The following is a 20205-nucleotide window of genomic DNA, read 5'->3' as shown; positions in this document are numbered from 1 at the left end:
GGTGTTGGTGCTGGTGCATGTCTAGGTGGATGATGTGGTTTGCGCTTGTGCAGCTCTTGCCCATCGTCAAATTTGTCATTGGCGATGGCTTGGGTTGCCAAAAGCGCAGCAAGCAAAAGGACTAAAAAATATGCTCTTGACATGATTGGGATGTTTGGTTAAATTTTTTGGTTGGTAAAATCTTGGACAGAGGTGTTGGTTTTTATAGTGAATTATTGTTAACCCCTCTCCTAGGAGTAAATTTCACCCCACTAGTATATGGAATATAAATTCATTAAGTTACCAAATTATATATGAAGCCATCTTGCATCTTCGTACACGTGTTGTATACACTTTATTTTCAATCGATACACTAGTTGTATATTGGATTGGATTTATTAATGTTTTGTTTAATGCACTTAATATGTGCAATGTTTTTAATAATTACACGATTTGGATAAAAGATTGTATGTATCATTAATGGTATTACATTTAAACAATGAATTGTTTTTAATCAATGCAATATTATATAGTGATTGAATTTTTATTGAAGTTTTTACCATATATGTAATGCATAATTGTTTTCAGACAATGCATTATTTTGACGGTAGATGTGATTTTTAGGGGATAATTTCACTTTTCATACTCAAAGTATACCCCACAGGTCTTTAAGTTATCAGACTTGGTACTCAAAGTTTTTTATTTTAATACGCTTGAATACTTTGGGTTAAATTGACCATTAAAATAAAGGGCAAAACCCAATTTTGGAGGAAAAAATACCTTCCTCACTCATCTGGATGACAGCCTAGTCCACCAACCCACGACTCGATTACCCGACCACTTCACCCTGACCCGACTTCCTAACTACTTAACCCTTATCACTTTCCCCCTCATTTTCTCGGCCGTTGTTTCTCTTCATCTTCATAATGTCTTCTCTCTCTCTCTCTCTCTCTCTCTCTCTCCCTTGTTAATGTTCGACCACTATAAATTCCCCCTCCCCCCTCCCTTTTTTTGGGTAGTCTAACTTACTAGAACTATACCAGAACATCGAAATCCCTCTTGTTCTTCGTGAACTTCTCTGTGATCTTTTTCTGAGAAAATACCTAAGTGGTGTTGGTTGGTTGTGTTTTTTGATCCTTGGTGGATCTGGATTACTATTTCTGTAAAACATATGCAACCAGTGAGTGAGGTTGCCGGCCTTAGTGGCCGTGGGAGACCCTTCACCCAATCTAGCCTCTGAGCCATTTATTTTTGCTACGTTCTATTATTGATATTGTAAATTTGTAATTTATAGTATATTCTCTTGTATTTTATGGTCTGTAAATTGAAGGGTTTCTTAACCCACGATTTTTAATAGTTGATAAGATTTGATTATTTTTTGGGCTCATTCTTGGGTGGTAAATATCCATCAAGCACGGTTCGCCAGCAAATCCGCAGGCTGACCTTCCCTATATACATGCGAAAAAATAACATTTATCCCCTCACGCAGAATCCTTAGACGTCAACCGATGTTGGAGCCTCCAATCCCTTGAGTCTTTACTAATTGTCTAAAGAACAACCTTAGCATCACTCTCTATCCCAAGTTAAGTACACCCAGCTTCTTTAGCAAGTTGGAGTCCCCTTACTATACAACTCGGGGTAAGTATTTGTTTGGACGTCCAGCCCATCCGCGAACACCAAAACCATTCGACCATGCCAGTCCCTAATGATGTCGGTCGCTCCGGCACAGCCCGGGTTACCCTTCTATTATCTTGGGGCTTTGAGATGTGGTTTTGGGGTGGGGAGGGTGGGGGGAGAAACCCAGTTTCGCTGCCACCATTAAATCACCTTTTCAATTCTTCACCTCCATTCCTTGAGCTTTGTATAACCGGCTCAAATAGGCACAGACGTTGTGAATTATCATTTTGAGGCGAAAAGGGATGCTATTGAATTTGGCGTCATTCCTCCTCCGCCATGTGAACCACAATATAAAGATGGGGTTCAGTACACGGATGTGACGTGTCGGGCAAAAGGTGATGAAAGCTTCCAGAATTGGATCATAGCTGCTACATGCTTAATTAGTATACGGCGGACGTAGATGATATAATGATCCGAAGTAAGTCCATACCTCCCGTAACACTGCACCGTTAAGAAACATGTGTTGAATCGTCTCACTATGTTGAATGAAGCCTTTCAAAATAGACAAAAGACAATTATGGCAAAAAGATCAACTCATTTACAAGCGTGCCTAAGCTTTAATGAACACATTCTCACTAGCTTACCGCTTTTGATTTAATTTAAGAAAAGTATAGACATTTATTGTAGGGTTAATTACATTAAAATACAAAATTACATTTTCCCCCAATGAAGTTTTAAAATTACATTTACATCCCGGCCCACCAAAAATTCACTTTTACACCTTACCCTCTTTTATTAAAGTTTGCATGAAAAATATTGATGTTAACAAAAGAATTACATAATTTTTTAATTTTACTCCTTATTTAATATTCCTATGTAATAATTTTATATTTATAAGAAGAAAAATATAATTATATTAACCTCACTTCATGTATATAAATATACATGAGAATATTAAATGAGAAAAAAAATTAAAAATTTATATAATTTTTTTTCAAACATCAGCATTTTCCATCCAAACCATAACGGCAGTGCATGAGTCAAGTGTAAATGAAAAATTTTCAAAACGATGCAAGTATAATTTCAAAATTTCTTTAAAAAAATGTAATTTTACATTTACAAATAGAATTTACATGTAATTAACCCTTTGTTGTATTTTCAAACACTTGCATTTAATTTAAGAGATAATATGAAAAATACTTAATTTAAGTTTTTGCAAACACTCCTCACGACAGACTTATTAACTACAGGAAATTATTATTAAATTTATAAAAAATAATATCTTTCTCAACTATAGTAAGAAACAGGATTTTTCCAACCTAATACTGCATGCATGCATGTAAATAATGAATTGTCATCTTGCGGACGCATTCAAACACGCGCAGATTTGACTGATCCCCACTGTTTATAGCATCATCCTCTTTATGCACAATGTGTATGCCTGCGACAATTGACAATGACAAGCATACGAAATATTTTTTATCCAAATTAAGGTGATATAATTGAATTAATTATAAAATAAGTATATATAATATATTTCTTATGTGATTACTTATTTTTTTTAAATATCAATAATATCACAAATGTATTGTACTTCTTATATATTTAATTTAGTTTCAATCAAACTCAATTTTTGGATTAAAATTTGCCTATGCACACTCAAAAACGAGCAATGCTATTTAATACTACTCTTCTTATTATTATGACCAACATGACTTATTTTCTTGAAATTGCTCATACAACATCGAGGTTACAACATTGATGACATTTTCCTAGGAAAAACATCACCTTAAAGCTATAAGTATGCAGCTTTTAATTTGGTCCCCGACAATAGTATACAACAATGGCTAATTTGTACAAATCTCATCCAACCATGAGCACGTTTCTAGTTATGATCATGCTACTGCTTGGGGATATGGTATTCCTCCTCTCACCATGCCTCGCTGACTCCCAAAATATCGATGAAATAATCTCTGGGGAAGGACTAGCAACATCTTTGAGGCCAACCCGTAGTCCTTCACCCCGAGTTTGCCGCACCAACCCATGGTTCACGGGATGCATTCCTTGGGGAAAGAAGAAGCGGCCACCACCGCCACCAGGCGACGGCCGTCATGTCATTGGACAACCAGCACATCCGCCCCGTCGTCCTGCACGGCCTTGGGAGCAGCCGTTCCGTCGTTTGAGGCCTGCACAACCACCGGCGATCAAGTTGTGAAAACCTTGATCAACGAGGATTATGGAATAATGTTATGATCTCTAAAGAGTTTCTGGATACATGTGGGTTGTGGCGTGGAGTGCTAATTAACAATAAATTGGTAGAAATAATTGCAGTTATACGCTTTTTGTTTTAAATTAATCAAAGACTCCATTGCTAAGCTGAAATATATAGTTGAAAAAAAATAGTTGAAACTGTCAATTAATTTACTGTAGTGAAATAATAAATAATTTAATTGAATTTTTAAAAATTGATTAATGATTACTATTAAGAGTCATTTTAGTAAAGTGAAAATGATAAAAGAGATTAATATTACAAGTGAGTTAAGCAAAAGATTGAAAGGTCTGATTTCACATTCCCTATTATCATAACTCAAATTATAAAGCGGACGACCTTTACTTTCAAGAAAACTCGTCAAACAATTTTCAACCCGGAATATTCATTTTATTAACTCTTTCGTTCCAGAAAAGCCAGCAATTAAGAAGTCCAATGATTTTTAATCCAAAAATAAAGTTAACTTAAATGATTCGACTTTCTGAAATATACATAAATATATAACATAAATTTTGTATATGAAACATTTATATATATATATATATATATATATTATAGGAATAATTGCACTTTCCCCCTTGATGTATATTGTAATTATACCTAAACATTTTATGTGGTCTCAAAAATTATATTTAGTATTCTTAAGCTTACTTTTCGTCTAACAAATAAGTTCTTCTGTTAGTTAAAATTGACCGAATTTGTTGATATTAATAAAAACTAAAAAATCATCTATATTTATCATTATTTGACTTATTGCTAGTTTATTACAGGTCAAATAAATCTTTTTATGACCAAACTACCCTTATACATCTTCAAACATTAATGCAGGTGAGGAGGTATATTTTCACCGTTATAAGGGTAGTTTAGTTAAAAAAGAATTGTAGGACCTGTAATAAGTTTGTAATAAGTCAATTGAGAATAAATATCAAGTTTTATTTTGCTTTTTTTGTTAATATCAAGAAATTCAGTGAATTTTGATTAATGAAGGGACCTATTTATTAAACGAAAACAAACTTCAGGTGTACTAGATGTAATTTTTCAAATTACAAGGGGTGTACATATAATTACACCAAACTTCAAGGAATCAAAGTGTAATTATCTCAATTTTATATTAAATTCAATATGAGATGTGGTTAATCAAAATTTATAATAGAAATTCTAATCCATGGGATTGAGTAATGAAAATTTAAAAATGGTATCCCTATCTCCTTGTGCTTCACTTCCAAACTACGACCTAGAGAAAAAAAGAAAAAAAGCACCCACGAATTAGTTTGAGGTTTATACTTAATTACATGGACCATTAATTAAAGATAAACCAATTCTCACCCTTTTTTTATATGGTCGAATCATTATTAGGGAAAAATCAGAAAACAAAATAAGAACAATGCATTCATAATTGTGTCTAAGTCAAATCGAATTACATCTTACCCTAAACCCAAATGACTTAAACTGATATTCACCAACACAGGATCTCCCAATACTGCGAATTCAGTCAATACTTGTACTAATATTTGGACATATAAATATTTCGTATACAATCATAACTAATCGTATGTTATTATCCCACTTTTTGAACCAAAGTTAAATTGATTTAAGTACCGATATGTCTACAGAACACCCCACATCCTCTTTTTTTCCCTCGGAAGATTCTTTTGAGAAGAAACAAGAAGAAATTATCATTTATTTGATTTGTTGATAAACCTTTAATTAATATATCAATAAAGTAAATTTCCCTTATTTTACAATAACCTGATTCGGGTAAAATAAACTGGGTTCGGCCAAACCTAAATTTATCATATGATAAGTGCAATACACTTGTCATGTGATTGGTGCGCAGTTAAAAAAAAGTGACCAATCACATAACAAGTATATCTGTAATTGATTTGGTTCAAACCAACTTGGTTCGGATAAAAATTTTCCCATCTTCTACTATAAACGGGCACAAGTTGTTCACTCCACCGAGACATCAAATCATATAACAATGCGTTTGATCAAAACTACGACCACCATTGCTGCATTCTTGGCTCTACTGCTTCTCGCGGAGATGGCGTTAATAAAGAAAGGACTGTTTATCCCTTTCCCAGTAGAAGAGAAGCCCAGCGAGCTCCGGACATGGAATTCTTGGGGCCAAAGCCCCCCGCGCCATCGCTCCCGCTGCCACAAGAAACCATGGTCGTCAGGATGCTTACCTTGGAGAAAGAAAAAACCGCCGCCGCCAGCCCCCCGTCATGTTGTTGTACGCCCACCAAGGCCGCCGCGTCCTCCACGCCGCGTACACTGGTGGGAACCACCACCTCCCCCAGCTTAAAGTCTGATTTCTGGGCATCTAGGATGGGAAATGTGTATTGATCTTGCAGAAAGTTGGTGATGAATTGCTTCGTACGCTAAAGAAGGGTAAATTATATTTTTTGTCCCATAAGTGGACATATTTCCAACTTTGATCCCACAGTCCAGTTAATTTGTACATTAAGTTTCATATGTGGTTTTTCTTTTTTAATTTGAGGACCATTGAGGGATTTTTGTCCAATTGATGATGACAGTTACTCTCTCCGTTAGTCAATACAATCAAAATAAGGGTAAATTACATTTTTTGTCCCATAAATGGACCTGTATCCAATTTTGATCCCACACATAAATGTGCGAATTGGCCTGAGTGTAGGACCAAAATTGAAAATAGTAGCATGAGTGTGGGACTAAATGCATTTAGTTACATAAATTCGTAAAATTGAGAAATAAATGCATTGAATTTTCTCAATTTTTGGAACTATTTTAAAAATCTCAAATGGAGGTACGACAAATTGGGAAAGAAAAAAGGAAAAATAATAAAAATTTGTATTATTATTATTATAAATTAATATTATATATAAATATCAATATATTATATTTTGTATATAAATTAATAATCTATTACTTAAAATCAAGTAAAAGAACACACAACAGGCGCATATTTTTTCTCACATTTAGTTTTAAGAGCCATTTTATGGTCAAAAAATAACGACGACCACATACTTTATTTTATCGATTATTTTGTTTTATGAGCTCTTGGGACTAAATTTGAGAAAAAATTAAAGTGTTAGGAGTTAGGACCTTTGAAGAAATTGCGTAAAGTACATAACGAAAAGTATAGTCGCCGTGTATTATGAGACAAAAAATACGATTTTACCCTCGATTTCGTTAGACTATTTGAGCCCCGTGAGCTGATACCCTTCAATGCAGTTATCTTTTCCTCAAATTGTATACACTAATAATCTCGCAAGGTGAATTACATTAACACAATAGTGCGTGATAAAAATTTCAGGGGAGTAAACCATATGGTATAAATACTGCACGTCTCTCCTCTCATTCACGCACCAAATTTCGCAAACAACTTTGGTTAGAAACTCCAAGAAATGGGTAAATTTTGCATGATAGTTTTGCTCCTTGGAGCAATGGCTTCTATCACCCTTCCATCTCAGGCAAGTTCTTTAACTGTTGATGATGAAAATCAGTTTGATCAGCAGCTGACTCTACCTCAGCAAGATGAAAAGAGCACGACTTTACCAAAGCGAAAAACCCCGTGGCCTTGGAGAAAAAGATCACCACCGCCATCTCCATCCCCACTCCACCACCATGGCTCTGCGCCTCCACCACGAAAGCCGTGGCTCCCAAAACCAAAGGCGCCGTGGCCGTGGGGAAGAAGATCACCACCACCACAACAAGGACACCATCATGGCTCTGCGCCTCCGCCACGCCGTTCTTGGCTCCCAAAACCAAAGTATCCGCTGCCGTGGAGGAGGAGATCACCACCATCATTTCTTGCTTATTAGATGCCAACGTGGACGAAAACAGAAATGGCTGCTATATTAAATCTTGTGATCGATATATATTAATTAATAGTAATAAAATTGATCATCCGTCTTAATTATTATATGATTAGCTCTTTGTAGTTTGTAGTGAATAAATATCCAACATTATACTTGTGGAAATTCATTATGAATCTTAATTAAAGTACTGAAATTATTGTTTTGAATTAACTAATAATTTGAATGGATCTGCTAATTAATTGGTTCAATTAAGAAAATATCACTTTAACAACTGGAGAGACTTCGCTATGAGATTGCCGGCAACATGTTTTCAATTGAGGGATTGAATTTGAAGCTACTGTATCAAAGTAATTGTGCAACTGAAACTGAAGGCTCATACTTTTAATTCACTGCAATAAATAATGTCATTAACAACAACATATTAAAATTCCTTTGCGACTATAGTAAAAGAATATTCATTTCTAATAATAAGTTTGAAATTAAATAAAAAAATTAAATTTCTTACTATTACTAATTAATTTCATTGTTAATAGTCAATAAATTTACTATGTCTTAATGGTATTTACTGGCCCACATATAAGGAGGTGGCATAATAGGACTCTAAACAGAAGGGTAGCAAATAATCTCTGGAATTTTTTTTTTTTTATAATTGCTAGATTTCGACCATTGAAATTTTTAAAATGATTGAAATTTATTGATGTGTACAAATCTAGAACATTTTAAAATGATTGTAAACAAATAATAAATTTTGTCACTTACTACATATTATTAATCATATTAGTATCACAATGTAAAATTTCATATTTCTAATATTCTCTTTTTTACAGGGAAAATTCTAATTTCGAGTTGCATTGTTTTAGTTACCGAGCTTATATTACAACACGTGGAAATCCTTTTCCATGGTCCTGTAAAACCAGACAATACCTGGCAGAACCTGAAGCGTAGACTATATATGCGGATACACACAACATTAATCTACAATTTTCTTACATATTCAAAATGTCAATCTCTTCATGGCTTAAGCCCCTGTCCTCCAGGTAAATTTCATTAATTCCCATCTCACAACAAAGAAATCCCACTGTAAAATGTACTATAAAAACCCTTCTGACCTCTGTATTCTCTACCATCCATCTGAACAAATCATGGTTTGGCACAGAGGGAAAAACATGGCTACAATTCTTCTGATATTGCTCTTTGGAGCAATGGCTTTCACCGCTCCATCTCGGGCTGATCTTCATCCAAATGAGGGAGCCAGCTCCATGTCAGAGGATGAAGGGAACAAAGAGCTCACTTCGCTCAGGTGGTGGCGTCGGAAGTCACCACCGCCGCCGGGGAAACCGCATTTTCCCCCAGTGCCTTCAGGGTCTAAAACACCTCCTAAGCCGCCCGGGAGATGGAGACCGTGGAGGAAATCGCCGCCAGGAGCCGACCCGCCGAAGCCTTGGTGGAAACCGCCGTGGAGGAGAAGGAAGTCGCCACCTCCGCTGTTCTGATTATTTGGTTGCATATATGCGCCTCTTAAGAAATTAGAAGAATGGCTACATACATATATATATATATATATAAATCAATACCTTCTTTCGTTGTTCTTCAAACATTATGTCTTATGTTGAAGGTATCCAGCCATCTGTTTAAATAAGATTACGGGGCCACTGTTGTATCCCATCATCACTATTCTGAAGTTCTACTTTACTATAATTAATTTGGAAAATTATTATTATAGTCTCGTAATTATATGAGGTGGCAACATTAATCATATTGGAATTCAATTTGTCAATTCAACCTGTAATTAAAAAAAAATGCCGTAATTACGAGAAAAATATGCTGGAAATTTCAATTTGGTCAAATTTGGGGCACACTTGAACAGCAAATGTTAAATTTGCAATTTCTGGTGGATTTTGTCGTTAATATTTAAATTGGGAGAAATAATATTTTTTATTTCATGATTTAGAATCATTTTATTTTTCGTTCTATTATTTATAAGATTATCATTTTTTATTTTGTAATTTTTAAAATGTAGCATTTTTTATTTATGGGATCTTTATGTTAGATATTTTAATAGAAATATCAAGTGCTTAGCATATGACCATTAGGGTATTTAGGGTCTTTACACTTTTGATCTTTTTGGTTATGGGATTCACTTTTGGTCCATAATTTTTAAAAGATGACGCTTTTGATCACATACACTTAATGGCCATAAGGTCTTTTTGGTTAAATATCCAACATAAAGGTGTCATGGGACTAAAGTGTTATTTTTTTAAATTACAGGATCAAAAATTATGATTCCATAAAAAATTGGACTAAAGGTGAAAAGATCCTAAATAAAGGACGAAAAATACTATTTTCCTTTTAAATTATTATGACTTTCATTGTCAAATTAAGTTCCAACTTCCAACAAAACTAAAACCTACCATCTCTGTGTAATTATAAGATCAAAATTGTAATTTTGCCCTATTAATTGATGATTATTCATTGCTACTCATAGTAGACAACTAGAGGGAAAATTATTTTTTTGTCTCATATATTATGATTTTTTTTTTAGTTTAGTTTTATTTATTACAATTTTCTTATATTGTAGTCCGTAAATTGAAAATTTTTTCAATGTTAATCTTTATGCGTATTTTTCATCCAATAATTAACCAGAATGTATGGAAAATGCCACGGACTCCTTTAAGTACAAGAAGAAAATTCAAGGATTAAAATTAAGAAAATTTTGAATTTATAGGATTCAATATGATTCTTTACCTTTTTTCGGTTTCTTTTATAGATTTATTATTTTACAACTGTAATAAGAACTAAACATAGCTTAAGATAAATACTTATTAATTTACTATTAAAACTAAGCTGTAATTAATTAGTTATTTTAATTTTTAAACAGTTTAAATTAACTCACTCTTCTTGTGGCAAATTGCTTTAACTCCAGCTACATCAACTCTCTAAACACTCGTCGATAACTGATAAACACAAATTTAAAACAGCTAACTCCTACTTTTAATGCACTTCTGCTTTCTGCTTTACACAACATGCATGGGACAACCTTATAAAAGGGCAAAAACCTATGCAACTACCATGCCATCATTACTCCCAGGATGAGAACTTCATTGTCAATCCCATTACTGTTCTTTCTTGTAATAATTACTTTCACCACCTACTCTCTTGCTGTCGCAATATCAAGCACTCTCGGCACAGATGATGAAAACCAGCGACAAGCACTTATACTGTCTGCGTCAGAGGGGCTGGTTCCAGCACATGAATCCAGTGAACTTCAGGACGGAATTTACCCGCAACGGGTAAAACCACATGACCCAAAATGTGATGGAATTCACAGCTTGCTTATAGTTGAAGAACCACCGGAGAAGGGGCCTCCACCGAAGAAAGGAAAGAAAACGAAACCGCCAGGTGCTGGTCCATGGTGGAAACGGAGGCCGAAGAGGCCCCAATTTCCGTGCCTGCCTAAAAAGGGTAGAAAGAAGTCACCGCCCCGCCTTGCTCCAGGATGGCCATCTGCATGGCCACCACTTGAACCGGTTGCTAGAAAGAAATTAGTGTAAGAAATTGTTGTAGGTGTAACTTGAATTCTGAAATAATACATGGATTATTATACTAGAAATCTTGGTGCTTCGATATGGTTGATTTTATATTTTTTTTGGGCAAAACTACATTTTTACATAAAATAGGGGGGATCCACGTTTTTGGTTCACTATTTTCAAAATGATACTAAAATTAAAAAAATTCGACACATTTAATTATTTATTTTATAAAATTTTCAAAATGATCTCGAAATTAACGAAATTCAACACAATAAATCATCTACACTACAGAATTTATGGAATTAAATGTATGAATTTTTCTAATTAAGGGACTATTTTAAAATTTTCGTAAAATAAAAGACTAAAAGTATTAAACTTTCTATTATATAGGGCTAAAAGTGTAATTTTGCTATACTTTTTGTTTATTTGGCCATAAAGTGAGAAAGCAATTCAGGTGAAATAGGAAGTTGTGGTTTTGTGTGAGGTTAGCAGGTCGAATATGATTTTCCACTTGTGATTGTACTTGACGACAATGTCTAAATAAAAAGTGTAAGAGACCATCAAACTATAAGACTTAATCACAAGAATTTCTAACAGAAAAGATGTCAACAGTTTTCTCAACCCTTCATTTTGAATTTTCTATCTAGAGGAAAGTTCAACAAGTAAACACAAACTAATAAAATACGCAAGTGATAGCTATTTCTTAGTTATCGATGCGCAGTATAACACGTGGTATTTAAAATTTGTGCCTTATTTGCTGGAAAATCAAGGCATAATAAAAAAACATGTAACCGTCAAATTGTGATAAGAGGGGCCATACTATACCTGTTTCAAATTATACGAAGTTCCAGGTACAAAAATCTGAAAGGCAGAGGCGAAGAGAAGGAGAATTGGATAAGCGGTTTAATGTAACTAGTAAAGGAGGGAGCTAGAGGAGAAAATCCAGTTGATTTTGGGGAGACAATGAAACAGGTGACTGAATTCCTAAAACTAATGAAAGGGAGACTGCCAACGACTCAACAAGATCCATTACAAGTAAACTTTTCTCACTATTATGGATGACTTCAGTAGGGCAGTGTAGTTTTCCTTCTCCAAAACAAAAGACAAATTTACTTAAGATTGTCTTCTTTCCTTACCTCTGTACAAAGACAGTTTCACTTCCAAGTTAAAATCATTAAATCAGACAATAGGTCTGAATTTGTGAACACCAATCGTTATAATCTTTTCCAATCCATAGGTATTCAATACCAGCGTTCTTGCCCCTACACTCCTCAATAGAACGACATTGTCAAAAGAAAACACAAACATCTCCTTATTTACCTAGACAGTTCTAGGGTGAATGTGTGCTAACTACAGCTTACCTTATTAATCGCTTCCTTCCTGCCGGTCACCTTACGAAATCCTTCACCAAAAAAGGCCCTCACTTGACCACATTAAAGTCTTTGGATGCCTCTATTATGCAACCAATAGCAGCCCTCATAATGATAAATTTGATCCTAGAACCTCTAAATGCATTTTCCTTGGGTACAGTCAAATACACAAAGGATATAAGCTCTTTCACTAGGAACACAAAACTATCGTAATGTTGGATTTGTATTTTGAGTATTTTGTTTTGGTGTATTGAAGATAGAGAGAGAAAAATATAGACAAATAAATGTGTATTGGAGATAAATGGTATGTCTGGATTTATATTTTGAGGTAAGTGGTATAGGTTTGATGTTGGAATTTAAGGAGACAAATATCACTATTTATTGTCAAATCATATCTCTTTTATATTATATATATATAAGTGTATATATATATATAACATATAGAAAGTTGAACAATAACAAAGCACACAATTAAAGTATACAAAAATAAATATTAAGTATGTTTTATCTTATTTAAAAAAATACTGTATCATGCACTCAAACATAGTGTGTATTTACTTTTAGAGATGATTTCTTCAATGAAGAGATCTTTCCTCTAGCTGCTACTCCTTTAGAACCTAATCTATGCCTTCCTGCACCTATGCCTGAATCAGCTCCCTCCACTTCTCCTATGACTGCACATGCTCCTGAATTGTCACCTATTGCTGACATTGTTCCACCTACTGCACGCCCTTTACCAGCTACTATTTCCCCTGTACCTGAACCTAGACGTTCAACTAGACACATTACTCAACCTAACTGGCTCAAAGATTATGTTTGCAACTTTTCCTCTTATCCGCATCTTTGCTAACCATGTTCTTTTAGCTTTGCACACTTGTCTTTATTGGCACAGGTTGAAGCTGTCCAAGAACCTAACATAATATTTGAATTTATGTTTTGGGTGTTTTGTTTTGTATTTTGAAAATAGAGAGAGACAAATAGAGATAAATAAATGTGTATTGAAAATAGATAGTACGTTTGAATTTGTTTTGAAATAATTTAAGATATTGGATTTGGGAGACAAAAATCACTATTTATTATCAAATTATATCTCTTTTATATATATTTATATATATTTATGTATTTATATAAATTTTGTATATTTAATATTGTATTTTTTGGAGACAAAAATCGTTGTTTGTAGTCAAATTATGTCTCTTTTATATGATATATATATAAGTGTATATATATTATATATAGAAAGTTGAAAAAAAATACACAAATAAGGTGCAAAAATAAATAAATATTGGATGTGTTTTATCTTATTTCGAAAAATACAAAAATATAATTTCAAACATAATGTAAATCTTTTGCAGAGGCCAACAAACATGAACACTGGAGTATTTTATTTAATTTTTTGAAAATAAAAAGAATTATATAACCATGCATAGAACGGATTCTAGTTCCTTAAAAGTTTGTACAACTTATAGGTAGCTCCATAGTTGTTTTATTACAATTCCACCCTTTGAAATCTATATTTTATAGTTAAACCCCTATAGTTTAAAATTTATCATAACAATATATCTTTAATTATTTAAAATTGAGTGCACAATGCTTCACATGCCAGATTTTTCATCAGATGGAGACAAGAAGCTAAATTAAATGGTGGCCCAAAAGGAAATTAAATCCTCTCCATATACAACAACAAGAGATTAAGACCATACAATTTAAAATTACTAAATTAACCTGCCATTAAATTGTATCCACAAATCAATAGTAGGTAAGGGAGTAGAATTAATTTTACACCTCTTAGCATTTAAATTGCATTGGAAAGGGAGAGCAAGTTCAGATAAAATGATAAGGAGTACAATTTATCATGAATGAAAAAACAAAATAAGTACAGATAAAATGACTAATAAGTTCAGATAAAATGTCTGAATGTTTTAATAAAAAGGGGTTAGCAAGAGGCAAAAAAAAACACTGGAAAAGAAAAATTATGGGTAAAAAAGATAACGTATACAAAAGTCTAAAAGACAAAATAAACATGTTCCTTTCTGTAAAAAAAATAGATCATATTTCTAGAGACCATGATCATTACGTAGGACAAATATAACTTAAATTAGTTATTGTTGGTACAAGATTTTGAATATATACAAAGTAAATATTTAATATATTTAAAATAATATTATGTAATTGTTTAAGATAAATACTAATGAAATTAGTTATAATGTCGGAGATAAGATATAAATACAAAACAAAGATTTAATATGTTTAAAATAGAGGATGTTTTTAACCAATAGGGTTTTTTTCTCTATGATTAAACAAGTCAATTATAAGATTAGTGATAAGATTTTGGATGAATATTGAATATATTCAAAATTTGATGATGTTTATAACCAATAAGATTTTTCGTTGATAATTAAAATATTGTGTAGATGATTTTGTCGATAAATACAAATTAAATTATTAATTTAAAATAAATGAGATTTTCTAACCAAAGAAAATTTTTCTTAGTGATTAAAAAATTCAAAAATATAAAAAAAATAGTATTTGGTCAAAATTGAACTAAATTGGTCAAACTTTCGTTTTGCTATATATATATGTGTGTGTATAGATATCTTTGTAATTTATGATCAAGGGCAAACGAATTTCTTCGTGAAAAATGTTAGAAAATGCTAGTATTAAGGGAGGTAAATATAATTTTGGGGTAATTGCATGTACACCTCAAATCTATAATTTATATACATAAACCACCTATATTTTATATAATTATAAATCATTCTTCATAACTAAAAATAGGAATAGTTTGTATAACGGCATTAACGTTTTTTGGAGATGTATATATAAAATTTCAGAAAATAGGGATGATTTAAGTAAAACGATAATGAACTTTCCGTAGTTGTGTGTATGATTTTTCGAAAGACAGTTAATTTATATCAAAAATCATAATGAAGAAGTGTAAATATAATTATTCCTATGATTTTTTAATGTAAAGGGATTTACTAATAATTAGCCCAAATACTGCAGGGCGGGGGTGGCATTATATCTAATTAAATCCCAAAGTAAAATTAGCAATATCTTGTGAACCTTCGAGTTTTTGAACCCAAATTACGCCTGAAACCACTAGGTCAGGACACATCACGCATTCCGCCGCCAAAAAAAAAAAAAAAAATCCTAGCACCCATCAAACTCCATTAATATATGTCGAAGACAGCTATAATATATATAGATTCAAGGCTGCGGCTGTGCTAATAACTCCATAATTCTTTAAATATCTACACTATTCCTGCTATTCATATACATAAAAATAAACTACATCCAGAACAAGAGTTTTATTTCTATTCAGCAAAAGATCAATGGCCGTTCGAAGTACACATTCCCCAAGCAAAATCCCAACAATCTACCAGTGCGACTCAAAGGGGCGCGAAAACCAGACGATTGCAGCTGACATGCATGGAACTTTGCTCATCGATCGCAGCCTTTTCCCTTATTTCGCGCTAATAGCATTTGATGTTGGTGGGATATTAAGGCTGCTGCTGTTGCTGTTGACTGCTCCATTGGCCTGGTTTCTGCACCACTTCGTCTCGGAATCTGCCGGCATTCGGGTGCTAGTATTTGCTAGTTTTGCTGGGGTGAAGGTCTCTGAGATTGAGTCGGCAGCAAACGCTGTCTTGCCGAAGCATTACTCTGAAGACCTGCACCCGGAGACGTGGCGGGTGTTGTCGTCGTGTGGGAGAAAATGTGTGCTGACAGAAAGTCCTAGGATCATGGTTGAGCCCTTCTTGAAGAACTATTTAGGCGTTGATTTGGTGTTGGGTACAGAGATTTCGTCGTGGTGGGGCGTTGCCACTGGATTTATGGCTCGTGGTGGGGTGCTTGTTGGTGAGCAGAAGGCTATGGCTCTTAGGAAGGCGTTTGAGTCTTCGTTAGCGCCAGAGATCGGTATTGGTGATTCTGAAGCTGATTTTGCCTTCATGAATCTTTGCAAGGTTTGGATTCACAATCCTGTTATATATCAATCATGATGGTCTTCTTTGTTTTTTCCTTTTGTGTGGGTAGCGAGCGTACGTGATGGATTTGGGCTAAGTTGGAATCAATTTGAATTCGTCTAGAATGGATTTTGAAGATATAAAACGAATCTTGGAATGGGTTTTGAATTTTGATTTTTGAACCTGAACCCGTAACAGTAACAATCATAAATCGTACATGCATTTTAAAAAATATTAACTCTTCATTAATTATATTATTTCGTCAAATTTAGAAAATTATAATGATATTTTTTAAATAAATATAATTTTATTGCTTTTAAAATTGGTGGATGGCAGCTTTTATCTCATGAAAAGTTGATTTGATAATTTAACAAATGGATAAGGGTTCTGCCAAATGCCCCATCTAAGTAACAAAAAACAAAAAAATTCCACCATATATGCTGGACGAAATTTACATTTTCACCAATACCAAAAGTAGGTGGGTAATTCCACCGTTTTGTAACAGCGATGCAAAAGTTAGAATGATACACAAGACAAACTTACATTAATCCCAACATTAAACGACCAAAAGATTTGTACATCACTTTTTCTGTCTAAGCCCAATTCAAAAAGTCCAATTAACTGATTCTTATGCTTGGCCACTATTACATCAAAGCAGGAAAAGTACATAGTTCCATCAGAGCAACGCGTCCGCCCCGTGAAACAGGTTGAGTTGCCAAAGCCCGTGATCTTCCACGACGGTCGACTTGTCCAAAAACCGTCTCCATTGATAGCACTCCTGATCATTGTCTGGTTCCCAATCGGCGTTCTATTATCTGTGTCGCGTGTTCTCATCGGTTCAAACAGTCCAATATCACTATTTTACTATATCATTCAACTCACAGGGTGCAAAATTCTAGTTAAGGGCACCCCACCTCCTAACGCCAAGAATTCTCGACGGACAGGAGTTGCATTTATTTGCTCCCATAAAACTGTTATGGATCCTCTTTTTGTCTCTGCAGTTCTTGGCCGTAATACAACCTGCATCAGCTACTCGGTGTCAAGGTTAACTGAGTTCTTGTCTCCCATAAGAAACTGTAGGCTGACCCGAGAGAGGTCCAAGGATGCTAAAATAATCAAAGACATTCTTGAAGAAGGTTGGGATTTGGTTATGTGCCCTGAAGGCACAACCTGTCGGGAGCCTTATTTGCTTAGGTTTTCGTCGTTGTTCGCTGAGCTGACAGACGAGATTGTGCCGGTGGCCATCAACATAAGAACAAGTATGTTTCATGGGTCGACGGCACGAGGGCGAAAATGGCTAGACATATTCTTCTTCTTCATGAACCCTTTGCCAGTCTACGAGATTACGTTTCTTGACAAGTTATCGCCTGATCAAACTTGTAGTGCTGGAAAATCTAGCTTCGACGTCGCGAATAATGTCCAAGAAATGATTGGGACAGTATTGAAATTTAAATGTACAAAATTCACCAGGAAGGATAAGTACCGGATGTTGGCCGGGACGGATGGTCTTGTAGGGGGAAAACCTGGGGCAGTGGCGGCAGACAAATTAAGTTAAGGATGATCAAAATTGCGGGGATTGAGAACAACTTATTATGTCGAACTACTTACTATTTTCTAAACATTTGTCTTTTAATAAAAATAAATATATGATTACATCATATAAAAACATGTTTGTAAAAAATGTTATCTCCCTCCATTGGTGGTGGCGTTAGTGTAATTATCTGCATTTCATTATAATTCAAGAATATTCAATTGGTGATCAAATTGGTCTCTTATATATAAATAATTTTTTAATTTATATATTTTCCTAGCAATTTTTCCACTTATTCTTCTGTTCCTTTTCCAACTTCTGCATCTCTTTCATTCCTCCAATAACTTCTTATCACCTTTTTTTTTTATTTTTACATATATTTATTTTCCTGTGTCCAGTTGCAATATATATTAAATTAGAAATCTTGTAATGTTATTAAACAAATGTTTTAAAAAAAAGTACGAATTAAACTCAAACAACGATTTTCTAAAACTTAATTAATTGTACACAAATATTCACATGTGCCGCACACATTAGTGATTGAGAACATGTCTGGATCCTCTGCTTGCACGCGACCCGATCAAGAATCACGTATAACATGTTATGGAAAATTCATTATTCGGGTCAAATGTACGTAATTTTTTAGAATTTTTTTAAAAATAAGTCTAATCAAATTCATGTGATTAGTCACTCTTATAAACTATATTACCATTGATCATTTTTTTGAACTGTATACTTATTATACATCAAATATATTATATGTATTATGTAATTAGTTTAGATTTGATCAATCCCAATTCGAATTAAAATTTTCAATGTCAGAGTAATTTTGAAATTATGAATCAAAAGCATGTTTAATGGACCATACCAAAAATTACTCAGCCACTTGCGTGGCATCAACCAATCCTTGCCTCAACTCCTTTTCCATGTAGTTCCAAATACACCATTGGAATCACTGAGAAAACAGTTAAAACTTTCTTGGAATCGTGATCTCTGACAACCCTTAAAGCTGATCTGCAATTTGAGAGGTGTTAGAGGAACCGGAAGATAGAACAATATTGGGTGAATTGTAATTTACCCTCTTGTACTAGTTAAAAATAGTAAAACACTCTTATATAAAAAATAAATTAGTATTACTCCCTTCAAAGAATAAAAAAAATGAAAAAAATACCCCCTCCCACGTAGGCTATTGATTTGATATAAAAATGTGAGTATCTAAATCAATGAGATTTAATATCAAATCTATAATAAGATCTAATGGTTCATATTTAGGACATAAAAGTTATCTTATAAGAAAAAAAAATAAGCAAAAACGCGGATGCAAGGCTAGTTGCACATTGCATGATTTAAGGAAGTATTTTGCTATTTTTTTATACTTTGAGGGAGGTTAATTGCTAATTTATTTTTCACATCAGGGCGTTTGGCCATTTTTAGCTAACACGAGAGAGAAATCTTGAGTGTGAAATGAATTTCATTCAACCCAAAAACTAACTGGAACAATGTGCTGGTTGCTTAAATACACACAAGGAGAAGATGAACTATATAACTGCTTCTAACTAGTTGAAGCTAACTAAAACGTGTTCCTACTATTTACAAGAAACGTTTTGTACAGAGATAGGCTATCACTTATAAAAGCAGGAGAAAGTGTGTGGAATGCGATGTAAGTCGTCTTCATGAACTGAACTGATTTGAACGTGAGTGTGCCTCTATAATGGCTTCTTCAAGCAGCAATTGTAACTTCCCCTCCTCAAGTTGGCGCATGGGAAATCATGCCCAACTTGAAAAGAAAACGAGCAAAAGGAACAGTAGGGAATGCCTTTGTCATAATGTCTGCAAGCTGTTGTTGGTTGGGGATGTGGGAAGGAAAAATGTCCGTTTGTGAAAAACATGATTCTCGGTAGTATGGATGGCAGCTTCCTTGTTGCAAGAAAAAAGAATTGGAGAAAAAACAGGAACACCAAAAATCACCCAAAATGCAAGAAATGTACAACAACTTACAGACGGTAGACCCCGTGCTTCTGTATTCGGGCTGGGCAAATGAATGGGACACAGTGACTTATTTGTTAGTTTTCCAGGACACTAAGGACCCTTCAAGAAAGATGCAATACCCAATAACAGAGTGGCGTGTATTGGGACAG

At 34.0% G+C, this 20205-nt stretch overlaps 1 protein-coding gene across 1 annotated transcript; it reads left to right on the top strand.

Moving 5' to 3' along the window:
- Window positions 15511–18252, top strand: LOC105171721 (glycerol-3-phosphate 2-O-acyltransferase 6-like). The gene is made up of 2 exons (XM_011092924.2): window positions 15511–16536; window positions 17195–18252. The coding sequence occupies exons 1-2, from the start codon at window positions 15904–15906 to the stop codon at window positions 18089–18091; spliced, it is 1530 nt and encodes a 509-aa protein (XP_011091226.1). The 5' UTR covers window positions 15511–15903; the 3' UTR covers window positions 18092–18252.

This window comes from Sesamum indicum, linkage group LG10 (genome assembly GCF_000512975.1).
Source record: "Sesamum indicum cultivar Zhongzhi No. 13 linkage group LG10, S_indicum_v1.0, whole genome shotgun sequence".
Classification (NCBI taxonomy): domain Eukaryota; kingdom Viridiplantae; phylum Streptophyta; class Magnoliopsida; order Lamiales; family Pedaliaceae; genus Sesamum; species Sesamum indicum.
Note: the sequence above shows the minus strand (reverse complement) of the source record. Positions and strands in the feature narration are given on the sequence as shown.

Coding starts and splice junctions, on each gene's coding strand:
- LOC105171721 (XM_011092924.2), top strand. CDS start 15,904: ATGGCCGTTCGAAGTACACATTCCCCAAGCAAAATCCCAACAATCTAC. Junction 16,537..17,194: donor CCTTCATGAATCTTTGCAAG/GTTTGGATTCAC, acceptor ACATCAAAGCAG/GAAAAGTACATAGTTCCATC.